The sequence below is a fragment of the Pseudopipra pipra genome, chromosome 13 (assembly GCF_036250125.1).
Source record: "Pseudopipra pipra isolate bDixPip1 chromosome 13, bDixPip1.hap1, whole genome shotgun sequence".
NCBI classification, from domain to species: domain Eukaryota; kingdom Metazoa; phylum Chordata; class Aves; order Passeriformes; family Pipridae; genus Pseudopipra; species Pseudopipra pipra.
The window spans coordinates 10,228,572-10,243,574 of record NC_087561.1 but is presented as its reverse complement, the minus strand read 5'-3'; the positions used below and the strand labels follow the sequence as shown (position 1 = coordinate 10,243,574).

General features: G+C 36.6%; 1 protein-coding gene across 10 annotated transcripts in view; it reads right to left on the bottom strand.

Moving 5' to 3' along the window:
• Nucleotides 1-15,003, bottom strand: part of KLHL13 (kelch like family member 13) — a 78,057-nt gene that overhangs the window by 13,628 nt on the left and 49,426 nt on the right. For all 10 annotated transcript variants that reach the window (XM_064669968.1, XM_064669970.1, XM_064669964.1 and 7 more), the window contains 3 exons: nt 6,262-6,403; nt 4,658-4,790; nt 4,220-4,416 (listed from right to left, as the gene is read on the bottom strand). In XM_064669968.1, coding sequence (XP_064526038.1) covers nt 4,220-4,416; nt 4,658-4,790; nt 6,262-6,403 — 472 coding nt within the window. The remainder of the gene's footprint in view (nt 1-4,219; nt 4,417-4,657; nt 4,791-6,261; nt 6,404-15,003) is intronic.

The following is a 15,003-nucleotide window of genomic DNA, read 5'->3' as shown; positions in this document are numbered from 1 at the left end:
CTAGATCATCTTTAAGGTCCCTTCCAACCCAAGCCATTCTATGATTCTAATTTCTGTACATTTCCTAAGGATGAATCCTAAATTTTTAATTTACACAAATTAATTGCATAATGGAAGTAACACCACACCATAAATTAAGTAAATGAAACAGGACATTCTTACTTCTAAAATTTCTTTCCAATTGTATAATAAAAAAATATTAAGCAATGGAAAAATCACAAACAGCTTACTTGCAGCATAGCACAAATACATTTACTGGCATCAAAATACTGAGATGCAGCACTTCCTCCATGTGAAGGTAAGATATTGCCCACTGAAAAGGCATGCTTGAAGTTAAAAGATCAAAGCAAAACCCATACAGGTTCTGTACCATTGGTACATGGTGTTCAGGTTGCAGTGAAGTATTTGGAGTCATTGCAGACACTCTGACACTTACCAAGTGCCCAGCATGCATCAAGTTATGTATTAGCATAGTTATGTTACACTGTAAATCTATGCAATTTAATATATTCCTTGAATTCTTACATTTGAGAAATTTATTGACAAATTACACACTGTTAATGACTGATGAACATGACATGAGCAGTTTCCACTCACCCCAAAATTCTTGGAAAATTTACCTTACACTGCCTTTATTAATCCACTGGAACTGTACTGCACCCAGGTTTGGGATTTTTCATATATGATTGCAAGAACTTCCCATTATGCTTATGAAATTGTGCACTACGTTTGGCTCACTAACAAATTCCACCACTCACCTCAGATTAGGGTGCCAAAACAAATATTTTCTTAAAAGTTACTTTCCCTGGCAAAATTACTATTACCCTCTTTACCATGTTCTAAGATAATAATCAATCCACCAGGCTAAATTACATTGCAAAGATTTAACAGTCATAAAAATATATATATTCTATACATTCTTATATCCTGAGCCAAAAAAAAAAAAAAATCCTTCAATATAATGTACTGCAATAGCTACTTTTACTTAAATATTTCAAATTGGACAGAGAGTAAGTACAATAATGCTACTTAAACACTTAAGTACTTCATTAGTCAAGTGTTGGAAAAAAAAAAGGTCTGACATGCTATGCTACTTATGAGAGGCATGGAAATGGTTCTGTATGGAAGTCCATCAATCAGGAGCTCATCAACTGTAACTTCTGGAAATCCCACCAAAGTGAACAGGAGGAATGGAAATATCAGATGAAAACATAAGACTGGCTGTACAGTGTATCCAGTAACTAGTAAAAATACTCACACAGAAAGACTTAAAAGCCATAAACAGCTAAGTAGCTCCATAAGGAGTTGAAAATTTTATTTAAATAAATTCTATTTTATGTGGTCTTTGACTCCTGAGCAGAGACACTCATTCATATTACTCATTGCAATTGTTATTACGAAGCAGAAGTTGCACAAAATACTAAAAAGCTTTTCAAAAAAGAAAGGTCAAGCACAGCACTGTATTATTACAGCCTGAAAATCCCAATGCAAAAGCCAAAGTACTTTCTTGAGAATGTGGTTCACTTAATTCTTTGAAATTTTGAAGCAATCACTACCCAAGCTGTCATAAAAACTTAATGGACTATAAAATACTACAAAACTGGACACAGCAAAACGATTGCAAGCATATTTCTGAGAGAAACTCAGAAATAAGATGCACAGAAAGTCAAGCTCTGAAGCCCAGTACCACAAAACATTTGGGTGCCGAACTTTGTTTTGTTTCAATGACTGTTAGACATTGAAGCACTTAACACAGTGTTTCAAAGAGTGGAAGTTTAAAAGAGCTCACATACCCCTGAAACCCTCAATTTTTCTGTGGGCTCCCATACACAGAAGCCAAGAAAAAACAGCAAAGAAATTTGACCAGCTCAGAAAGTGGAATCAATCATACCCCTACATAACAAAAGGCAAATTTCTGGTGGCTGGCAGAGCTGGTCCCAGCATTAAATCCCACACTCCCAGAAAACAGATTATCTTGCTCCATCCTCAGATAACCAAGTTCTTTTGACAAGACAGGACTTCCAAGTATTAAGCCCTCAATATTTGACAATTTCCTAGTTGTTACAAAACCGTAAAGCACGGAATTATGGAAGGAATAAATTTTACTTAAGCAAGTACAGTCAAAACATTCATTTTCAATGTTTTGGAATGTTGTCTTTAATTACATTACAACACCCCCTTCCCCATTACCCTGTGATTTTCCTCTGAGTGCTGTAATTTACTTGGACAGGTTTCTCATCTTTCTCCATTTTGTACACTGCTTCTACTTTTGCAAAATCACTACTGTGTGCTCTCTAGCACTCACTACTCTGAAAACAGTTCCATGGCATTTTTATTAATTTTAATTACATTATGCCTCATTTAGATGTGAACATAGGAGTAGTCCTAGTCCATTGTACAGCTATAAATATTTAAAACTAATAGTACGAGTAAGACTGAAAACATCTTAGGAAGTATTCCAGTGTTCCTCAGAGTCTGTTTGGCTACAGAGGAAAGATTATCACAGCAATGGGCTACTTGACAGGAGAGGTGTACATGCAGAGCAAATAAAAGAACGCTTTCAAGTCAACTACAACAGATACAATTCTTTGAAGGTCTCACTATTTTTGTTACATGAATTAAGCTGTTACCTTAAGCTTCTGCTTTTCTTCCTAAATATTTCCAAAACCCTCTTATGAATTAACACAATTACATTATGCCTTACATAAACTGACTTCTATAATCTCTTTAATAATGGACTCCCTAGACAATTCAAAGACAAATAAGCATTTGTCTGGAAATGCTTACAGCAGGTCGTGGATGCTGCTCTCAAGTCAGATATCTTCAGTAGAAATCAGCTCAAGACTTGCTCAGAATACTCATTTAAATCACAGAAATGCTCCTTCAAAAATAGAGTGAAACTGGGGAATAGTCTTTGTAAAGCTAAGATATGATAATTAAAAAAGTGAAAAACCACAACCCAATTGTTCCAACAAAAGTAAGTTCATTCAAAATTTCTTTATACAAGGATGCTGAGAATACAACCAGGCCAACAGCACAACCTCAATTTTGTACTTCCTCTAGAGCTACACCATGAATGAAATTATGTCTCCTTAGACATTGGTGTAAATGAAAGCCTTCCAGAAAAAAAGAATCAATAAAATGAAGGGAATTAATAAAGTCTTCCTGATTCTTTGAAAATGTATTATCAAACAAAACATTTTTTACTTGAACAAGAACAGTGACTGAGTCAATATCATAAGTGAAGGCACCTTCAGAGAACAAGCATTTTAAACAATGAAAAAAATTATTCCAAATAACACTATTTAATATGAAAAAAACCCTTTCCCTCAGAAAGGAAAATAAACAAGCAGCTGCCCTATGCAGAAAGGGGAAAGGGCAACATGATGTCCCTGGGGCTCACCTCCCATCAATGGGAGGCCGCTCCAAATCCCTGATTTAGAACACCACTAAGACCTTTTCCCAAGTTGGTATTTATAATAATGTCAACCTTGGAAAGGCACACTGTGTTCATTTTGGAAGGTAAAAAACCACTGAGCAACATAAAATAGGTGGTGTAGGATTGAAGAGTATTAAGATTAATGAAACAGTAATGCAATAATCTCAGAGAATCAGCCAGTTAGAAAATATTCCCAAATTAAAAGCAAAACAGCGCATTATAGACCCTAGATGTCTCTAACACTTCCCTTATGAAACAAATTGCTGTTATTACCAGCTTGGAGTCCTCTTCTTTGCATAAATCCTGGTATATGTCAACTAGGGAGGTCACATTTCTAAGCCTGTACTCTGCAGAGCAATGGGAATACCTGGTTCTTTATTTCTCATTACAGGCTATCAGAAAGCTGAATTCCATATGAATTCACGTGGAACACAACAGTTTCCCTGTTACAGGTAAAATGAAATTTCTAGTAAGGTATATAATCAACTAACATTAACATTAGAAAACCTCCAGGAAACATTACAAATAACACCAAAGTGTCTCTCCAGGCAGAACTGCTTTGACGGCACAGCTCTTGCACTTATATCAAACTGACACTGTATGTAATACTCAGAAAAAAAAAAGATTTTCAAGAAAACTACATAGTAAACTTGTTCTCTGGGAATCCAAATTATGAATAATGGCAAGTTTTAGACTATTACATGGTCAATGTCATTATATAAAAAAAAAAAACACATACCAAGGCATTAATCACTGTAAACGGGAAACAAGTAGTCTTACCCCAGAGATAAGAAACACTTTACAGAAATCCAAAACAGGTAAAATCTGCAAAAAACTGGCAGCTTCCAGAGTGTCCTGAAGGTTGTCCATGTTAAGGGAAAGTTTTGCAGTATAGATGAAATCAATGATCTTCTTTAGGCCTATTTTGTTCACACCGTGAAGCTTAATGCACATTAAATCTTGTTCCTTCATTCCCCCTGAAAAACACACGCAGGTAAATTTACGTGATCATTTTGATGGGGTTGAAATAATTTCATAAACTTATACAAAATTAAAACATAATTTAAAATTTTAATTGAAAAACCCATATGCAAGAGTAGAGAGAGTTAATTAGCCCATAACGTCGTTTGCAGTCCTGATTCACACCCAGCACTGAACTTGTGTCTCAGTGTCCCAATGACAGCAGTTTGGAGACAGCAACTCTAACAAAAACCCCACCTGTGAACATGGCCTTGAAGTAATCACTGGCAGAAGCCATCATTGCTCTGTGAACAGGAAACACCTCGTCACCATCTCCAGGAACAAGCGTCACATCACAAAGCAAACCTTCCACTCGCAGCTGGTCAAAACCCTGCAGGAAAAGCACAGTGCAAAGCACCCAGTTGATTTGGGAGGACAGCAGAAATCTTTCATTTCCCTTATGTAAATACTTATTTACTTTTATGTACATATGTACTGTAGTACCAAAAAAGTGACAAAGAAATAATTTGTCATCTTAAAACCATTATCTCTAATATATTCTATTATTACTATTCATTGAAAACAAGCAGAATAATCATTATTTTCCAGATATGGCCAAAGAATGCAAAGTACACTGGACCTTAGAAAGTAGCTTTATTCAAATAATTAAGGTATTTTCAGGAAGATGTTTCTTTTGTAAGCGTTCACAATAGCAGTTGTTTCAGGTAGGGATTGATGTCTTTTTTTTGGACCTACCTTTTCTGCACATATGCATTCTAGATATAATTCTTTTCCACATTAGTTTAAGTGCTTTGCAGCCTAAGTGGCTGCCAAATTCTGCAGCCTGAAAGAAAAGCTGTCACCTGGTTCCATGATTATCAAATTATCAGTCAAATGACTTGCCTTGTATATCCTAGTTCCTACAAATTAGGCTACAAACAAAACTACCAGTTCACCAACTGCTCAAATTTGGAAGAAAGAAATTAATAAGGAGGAAATAAGCTCTCTTCTTAGTGTTCAAGCAAGGGAGAACTATGCCCAATCATGCAAGCCTTAGAAACTAAATAAAAAAAACCACTAGCTTCTGTGAACTAAAAATCAAATTTTTTCCCCAAACTGAGGCAGTCTATTTAGGCAGCAAGTAAAAAAAGTTAGTGGCAGTTTTCCAAGGAGTCATTACCATAGGAAAGTCATCTGTGCTACTGAGAAAGACCACACTGCAAAGCAGCAAAAGCTATGAAGCTGTTGGATTGACTCTATGGCATGTAAAAGCTCCAGCAGAAAGGAGAGGATAAAATGACTATACTCTTAAATTCTTAAAGCTTCAGGGAGGATCACATTTTTATCCGATAGAGGAATGTCCTAGAGCAGTGCCACAGAGTCAGGCCCACACAGAGTGTTATACCAAACCTGGCAGGGCTCTGCCAGCTTAGGGATGTAAAGATGGAACACAGAGCTCTCCTCGTCACATCCCTACAGCAGCTTTCACACAGGAGATGGTACAAGTGTTTGCCTAACATAATTACATGATTACATTTAAGTGAGCTTCTTTGACACTGCTGTCGTTTCATAATTTAAATTATATAACCTCTTAGAAACTGAGAGTGGACAAGGATATGACTCAAGGAAAAGGCCAGGCTTTTCTTTTCGTGCTGTTGCTAAAAGCTGCATTTTAACTCAGTGGAAATGAAGTCACAGGCTATGCTTGCTTGTGGGCATTGCCAGCACAGCACAATAACATGGGGGTTTTTGAGGCCTTTTTAGGAAGTACCAGACTGATAAAGGCTATTGAGAGGAGGCATTGTTTAGAGCAGCCAAAATTCTCAGCACAGATCAATACAGACATAAGAATATTTAATTACCTGTAATACCACAGAACTGTGAGTATTGCTGGTGAAAAATCTTGTGGTTCCTGTCTTCGAAGACTGTAGATGGGCAGAGACGCCCATATCGCTGCTACCAAGAGATACTTTCATATGAGGATCCTCCTCTTCCACCAGAGATCTACGAAAATCAGAACAGAGGAACCTTAAGACCAAACTCATTTTCACTCAGTGATCTTTTGTTCTTAAACCACAGTCTTCTGGGATGAAATGTAACAGCTCAGAGGCTATAGGAAAAAAAAATCTGCAGGCAACAGAATCAGTCCTTAGTGGTTCCCTTCAGCTAATTTAAGAAAGTGAAGCATTAAGTCTCAAAAAAAACATAACTTCAAAAACCTGTTTTGGCTAGTAAGTTTTTCTTTTTCCTTCCACTCCCAAGTCCCTGATTTAGATACTAGCACACTACATTATTTTTACATGTGCTTTCAATATTGTAGGATGCTTGCAGCGGTTTTATCTGGTTTCCAAAATCAAGTATCTTAGCTTTTCCTTGGCAAACTGGTGAAATATTAAAATTCTAAGTGTAATATTTAAGTAAGCATTTTCAGTCTTATGATTTGCATTATCTTGCTCATGTATGAACATCATAATAGAAAATACAGACCATGGAGTTTCAAGCTGTAACTTTAACATGCCTTTAGAAACTAGAGGCTAGAACTCCATTAGGACATGATGATCCAGTATTTTGCTACTGCAGGCAATCACTTCACAATTTTAAGATTTGATTTCCAGTAATTACTGTCCAAATCTAGATAGGAAGAGCTAATTTTAGGTAGAATTGTTAAAGAATTACTGCACTATTATTAGCCTCCTATTTTCATCTTGAGATGTAAATTAGGTTTACATAAAGAGATATACATATGAGAGTCTAACTACCCTAACCTGTAATTATTATACAATGTAAATTAATTTCATCTCCAGAAATATTAACAGTAACTAGCTTCTGTAATTTCCGTGATCTAATGTGCCACCTATGAGCATGCAGGGCAGTATAACTCATATATACACAATTTTAATTAGCAAACATAAGCTGTTAATCTACAGATGAGGGCATCTTCATTATTAATAAAGACTCCATGCCGCACAGAAGATTGTCAATTGACGTAATTGCTGCCAAACTCAGATAGGAAAAGTTTTCCAAACTTTAAATGTGCTGGTTGAAACACTGGCCTCCAAGCTAGTTTCAGAAATTACTTTAAATAAGTGACAAGAATGTGCTTAAATCCCCCTCCTCTTCCCCAGTTATGATTATGTTCACTATGTAAGGGCAGATTTGGAATTTGCGGAAGATAAATAATTTTCATAATTTCTTTCTATAAAAAAATATTTCCCCCACCTTCTTTGGGTACAAAGCCCATGCAGAGAAGTTTCTGAAACTCACACATTACCCTGATAGCACCAATGTGCCTTGTTCAAACCCATGAGTACAAAAGGTCAGCTACAAAAACATATTCAGAACAAATTCACCATTCAACAGCATACATGGGTTTGAAACAGTGAGATTTTATGCACACAGACATAACATTGTAGGAACAAGGGTACATCTAAATAGCTGTGACTTCTAATGTATTCAGACAGCTGAATAAACCCATAAATGTGGATGTACTGCAGCATGCAAAATTTGTGCAATTTTGGAACAGAATTATCTCTATTTTATAAAACAAACCCAGAATTATTTAAATAAAGTTTACAGGGTGTACTTCAGAAAAGTGCTCTCCAAGCTATCTTTGGCATACAACAAATACAACAATGTAACACAGCAGCAAAGCAATTTCTAGCTCATGACCCAAAATATTTTTGTTCACTTTGTTCACTGTGTTTTAGCTTTGGTGGTGTTTGTTTGTTTTAGTTTTAATACATTCACATCAAGGCAAGAGTCTAACATAATTTCAAAGGACACCCAGTCTCTAAATTTGTACATGTCTTTCTAAGAAGAAATATAAAATAACGTGGGGAGACTTGTAAGCGTGGGTGGGAAGGAACAACAGATTCAAGTAGCACGAATCTGACTATTTGCTCTTGAAGCATCTTCCCGAAATGTCAGATCAGATAGATGTTACATGAAGGAGCTTTTAAAATACTTTCTCTAAATTCAGAAGAAAATAGAAGATGTACACGTCAGTTAAAATCATTAGGAAAAGAAATACACAAGTAAGCCAACCTTCCTGGCTCTTTGGAGTGAGCTTTTTACCATGTTTGCCACAACACTACTTGATTTCCTGACAGCCAGCACAATTCATAAGTTTTGTAAATGAAGGCAAAGACCTTGACCATGTTCCATTTATTCCCAGAACGGCAGGGACCATGGAAACATTTTTCTGAACGGGCCACATTACACACAGCTTCCCAAGCTCTGCCCTAAGAGGCTGGTCTCTATAGCACACAATGCCTTGTTACAACTGCACAGCCAACAGAGAGGATATAAAAAATTTTACAGTAGTTGCAATACTTAAGAGTACACATTCAATGTGCCAGGTGTGACTATAAGCAGTTATTTCCCCTACCTGATTTGCAATAGATAACAAGCAGTTCTCTAATACCTGTACCACACACATCAGCTCAGCAGCTCACAACTTGGAGCTCTTCTGCAGAAGACATTTTCCCTATTTCTCTTCCACGTTGGCTGTTACATATGGACAGGAACTTGCACACGCGAATTAGACATTAAAAACCACAAATTTCACACTATAAAAATCCACCAGAATATAAGTGTTACAGTTCTAGTCTCAAGCCTTGACTTGGCTGTGTATGACTCCATGAGAAAAAGTATTAAAGATAAGCAGATTGTATTAATCCTATACTGTTTTTTTGCTTATATCTAAGCAACCATGACAAAAAAACCTGTGATGTGTTTGTCTGTGGGGCTTTGGGGATTTTTGTTTGTTCGTTTTGTAGTTGCTAAATAAAACACCTTTTTAACCTACTGCTTAACAGTTTAGGAGGGCCAAGTACCCTCTCCCTTTCTGCAGAAAGTGACATTGAGGAGCTGGGTTTGGCAGAAGTTCCAATGCAAGTCAGCAATAAGACCTGGCGACAGCGCCCTGATCCCCTGAATTCCCGCTCTGTGACATTCACTGGGAGGGAAAGAGCACTCCCAGAGCAACCAGAAATAATGCCTTTGTCACTGGCTCTGTGCAAGTTTCAGCATTTATCTTCACCCAACAAGAGGAACCTTTCTTTGCAAGACAAAGTGCAACTGCGACAGCTCTTACTCTCTGTGTTGACAGAAATATATGGAGAGCAGAACCCAAGCACTGTATCATACACAATAATTTAAAACTGCCCTGCAGAAAAATTTCAAAGTATTCAGAATATAACTTCTGCTGGGGGGGCTGTAAAGTGAATATTCAGAAATAACTCTGCCATTCACAGCCAGAACAGGCAGGAAATGCGCTTAACGTCCAACTGAATTCCCAACAAAACCATAGTAAGTACATCTGTCTTCTTTGGACACTTACCAAAGGCATTATTTACATTCATTAACATAGGTCTGCTAAGCACTATAATTAACTCAATAATAATGAATGTAAACATATTGATTTTTTTACTTTATTGTAAGTACAGTGTATCACAATTAAGCATATACCGAAGAAGAAAGTTAATTCACTTTCTAATTAATTCTATTGTTCTGATCAATAGAAATCATTAAACAAGAAGTGTAGCACAGCAGTACCATTTTTAACCAGAGTTTAAAAAAAAAAGAAAAAAAAGGTTAGAAAAAGTTAAAATTACAATAACATGTAGTGAGAATTCACAACAAGCTGCTCTGAATGTGGAAATCAACACCACCTTCAAGGCACACGCTTGGCCTGGAGGGGGTTGAACATTATAGTGGTAAGAAGAAGGGAATGTTGGAGTTGAATGTGAAATGAATATTAACGCTGCAATAGGAGGGCAGAGGAGCTGCAACCTCTGGGATGCAGTGGCTTGCAGTTCAGAGAAAGGTGCCGGAGGTTAATTAGTTGCCATCACAAAGTAACTTCAATCAGAATTTTCTTTCTAACCTTACACTGATTCTTACAAGTACAGCAGTTTTTCCCTTACAGCTATAACCAAATGTGACTCCAAGTTAATCCTCCAAGTACTTCCAACTGGTATTTTTGTAGCAATGAAATACGGAGTGTGCGTTATATGGATATTAATATGCTTTAGCTTTCCAGCAAATACTGACAAATTGAACTGGTTGGAGATACAACATGATTTACAGAGGCAAACTGCTTTCTAAAGCACTTAGCAAATATTAACCTGGTAAAACTGTTCAGAGGCATCCAGGTGACCCACGATAAGCAAAGATCTGTGGAAACTATGACAAATTTTATTCTCAACTAGAATATTCAAATTATGGAGTGGCCATTTTGTATAGAGCTCAGTGGCATAAATGAAATAAAACAATATTCTGTTATGTTTTCTTCAGAAGCAGCTGAGCTTACTCTGATGCAACAGAAACAAGGCAACTAAGAATATTAACGATTTGTTCATTTATATTAGTAAACCATTCATCTGTTGTGCAGAGTCTTTGAAAATAAAGGAGATCAGCCTACAGCTACAGATATTTTAGAGTGCGTGTTCTCCATTTATTTAAAACCCACAGTCTTTATGTAAGTCAGTAAAAGCTTGCCAAAGCCATACTGGCCGGACAGTGAATTCTTAATTTCTCAGTAGCTTGTTTTTGAAAGAACTACAACTTATTTTCTCTGTCAAATTACTGTTCAATGACCCATGACCAGAAGTGTTCTGGTCACTGGTAAATGGCATCTTCAACAATCACCCCTGGCATGTGTCAGGACTCTGGTATTTATCAGGTAACAAAGAACAAGATTTCAATTTCATATTAAGACATTCTTATTACAAGCCAAATTTTCCACAATTGTATGACTTATCAAAAAATCTGTTACATTACAGGGCTATCCTGTACATGCAGCTATGAATGTAATTTGCTAATGAACTTACTACTGAAAAGATCTGTAAAATACAACAAAACTTTCATTCACTATTAAATATACTTTGTATGTGTAATCTGCCAGAAAGAATTTTAGTAAGCTTGTTCTGCCAAAAAGTAAGTATTGACTCTGTTACTGTCTTCCTATTATGAACAGATGTTCCAACTTCATGAGTAATGACTTTAGGAATTTCCCAACAAATTAAATGCCCACCTTGGAGCTCAATAAGCACAACTGATATGGCAGCATTGTATAAAAGAAAATATCATAATATTTCTATTAAGAAATGCAAATATTAATATAATGTAGATGAACAAATTACACTACCATGGTATTTCACATTTCTTCCATTCCATATCTTCTACTCACAATTCCAGGAAATCCTTTATTCAGTCAAAGAAGTTACTTTTACACTTGTCCTCCCCTAAAATAACATCTCTTCCTTTTACTACTGTTTTTTAACAGGAGTTTCTAACTTAATTCTTCTATGGTATCAGCAACCAAGTAAAACTAACCAGTTTTGTCATTTGTTAATGATTTCTTATTACAAAAATACAGAAGCATCTGTAGGAAATGCAAGTTTGCATTTTAAAAGAGATACATGATTCCAGAAGACATAACAAAGATAAAAGTTCATTTTTGTTCTGATAGGTTGACATAGCAAGTTAACTCCTCTCAACAGTCCATCTAGTAAGTTCAGTTCTTGCTCTGGGGGCACAGGTACTGACCCAGGCTGCTGCTCGAGATCCGAATGCAGGATGAACACAGGAACAGCACTGGAAGGGGGGACCTAAATCGCTTTGCATGGATCACCTTTGTGACACACACAGAACATTAGGAGTGGGAATCTTGCCTTCTTTTTTCCTTTATTATTATGACCATTTATCCCATGCTATCAGCTTCAGATGTCAGTGTTTTTACTGGACAGTTTAAAGCCTATATTTTTAATAGATGAGCTAGGGGTTGCAAATGTAATTAAAAACATTTTGCATTTATCAGGTTACTGAATTTCTTAAAATCGCCATTTAATGCTGTTCGCTTGAAAGGGGTCATCACAACCAGAAGTTTACAAACCTTTTGCCTCAAGTCAGTGAACACTGCACTGTAACTACTGTGAATGCAATTTTCTAAAATAGCTACAGCAGCTAGTGCCGAATACTGCTCACCTTGGGCAATGCTCTGATCTTTATATTCAAATATCTCACTTCTTACACCTGACCTTGTTTATAGATTAGAAGGACAGCAGTAACAGCAGAACATTTAAACATTTATTTAGTAACTTCATTCTGAGCTCTTCTAAATCTCCACTCCAGAAGAAAGGTATATAAAGCTAAGCTTTCTGTATCTTAAATTGAAAAGCAAATAGATGTTCCGTTTTCCGCCCTTCCTCTAAACTAAGAGTGTTCTGTAAAAGGAGAACAGAAAACCAGGCTTTATATAATATAGCAAAGCAGTGAGAAGTGGCTTTTTACTTTTACAAGGCTCTGGCCAAGGGCAGCAGGAGATGAGGATATAGGACTTCCAGACCTCACAAAACCAGCACAGGACAAAGGTGGTTTCTGGGCACACGCTGGAGAGCAGAGGCAGGGAGTGCATCAACTTCACCTGCTGTTCAGACACAGTTATAGCATGAGATGCTCATTCCAGTGACCAGATGAAGAAGGTATCCGAAAGGGAAAGTCAGTACAGAAGCAGCTCTGCAAGCCTGATCACCCAAGGCAGCAAAGCCACAAGGGGAACAACAAACACAACCTCACTTGAAGGACAGGACACTGAACCGTGTTCAAATCAAGTCAGGCTCCAGGTAACCTACTTATGCTACTCTAGAAGCAAAGTTTTGGAGACTAGTACTTAAATGTCAAGCCTTAACCTTCCCTTTTTTTCCTTTTTTTTTTTTTTTTTTTTTAAATATAGTCAAGTCTTCCTGGATTTCAACATGCAATCACCATGTTGAGAAAAAGTTTCTGCCGGAGCACACAAGCCCAGGATGTCACCAGAAATGATGACAGCTACTAGAAACACTCAGATGATTGAAGATATGATCACTGTTTCCAACACCAATGGATATGGATGGACAACACAGAAATTATGATGCTCCCAACATCACTTGAACCTTTTTGTATCACTTCTTAGCAAGGCCGTACTGTGACCAAAGCCAGCACAAAATTAGTTCCCACAATACCAATAGAAGAGGACTGAGCAACATCATCCACTGATTTGGTACGATTTCCAAAGGATATGCACACAGAAAATATTATCTTCAAATTCCTTCTAAAACAACTAAATGATCACAGGTCTCAAGCTGTTTCCAGCATAATTACAGCCCGCTGGTTAATTCAAATTTGTTTTCCACAGAAACAAAGCAATATTTGGCTCAGTCAGTGCTATAAAGCTTTTGTTCCTAACAGCATTTAGTCTCTCTGGGAGCCTTAGTATCACATCCACATTTATCTATTTGACAAAGGGTTTACATTCATTGAGCCATTTGTAGTTTAAATTTGCAGACTCAGATTGTTTAATGATGCTAAATTAGAAACAGTTCTGTAATGACTTTTTGCCAAAGTTGGTGTTAGTCTATTGATTCCTAAGAAACAGAAAAAGCAAGGCAAATACACATACCTTGTAACTTTTCTACAGCAGCAAGAACTATTTTATTCTGTCACTGTTGAAAAAGCTAAAATTCAGCAGTCAGAAGTTTCAGTTTAGGCTGGACTAACACTTATTTTTTGCCCTTTATATTTGGTCTTAAGTGTTTAAAAGTTAAGTCATGATTTTGGTTAGGCAGCTTAAGACCTCCTGTGCACTACAAAGTACTTAAGAAAATCAGCAGATTACAGTTCTACCTGATCTGTCCTTAGTTTTCATACATAGAAATTGCTAAGTCTGCAGAATAAATGGTTCCTTGGAGACAAAACCCTATATATGACTAAGGTAGCACCTGCACATGCAAGATTTGGTCATAGAATATATATCCCACTGTATTCCTGTAACAGGTTCAAGAACAACTCCTTTCCAGAGTGTTGGGGTTTTTTTTTCCCTATATATTCTACAGAATAATTCTGATACCTTAAAAGCCAAAAAAAAAAAAAAAAAAAAAGATTCTGACATTAGGGTTTGGGTTCTGCTCTACCATTCCTCTTGCTCTGTCACTTCTCACAGTTGTCTTGGCATTCCTTTATTACAACCTCCTGGGGAGAATGCAGAGGAGCATTAATTATTTTATATCGTAAAATATTTTTTCCTCTACATGATAAAGAATTTAGATCTAAGCATGTCAGATAACAGGTGTGAGTGACTTGTTCATCCCATGAAAAAAACACATTTTTGCAATTTAGACACTGAAAAAATCTCAGTCATTGCTGGACAAAACATTACAGCAATAATATAGATGTGCACTTCCACTGAAGTGTTATAGCTATGTATGATTACTCTACAATTCCCACTATTAACATTTAGAACAAGCAACTATTATTTTAAAACCCAAATATTCACCACGTACTTTATGAAAATCCATAGGTATTCTCATCCAAACACCAGTAGAAAAGTCAGTCAGTAGAATGTGATTGGACAACAAGATTTTTCCACATTAACAAGGAAATAATGGCAAAAAATGACAAAGTGGCAGAACTGACATGCAGGCAGAACAGGCTGAGTAACATATTCTAGATAATTCAATAAAGATGCTTTAGTATGTCACAACACAATGTCAATATTGCCACAGCATGCTATATAAGGAGAAGCATGGAATTTTGAGGACCTGTAAGCCACAGCATCACCTCCA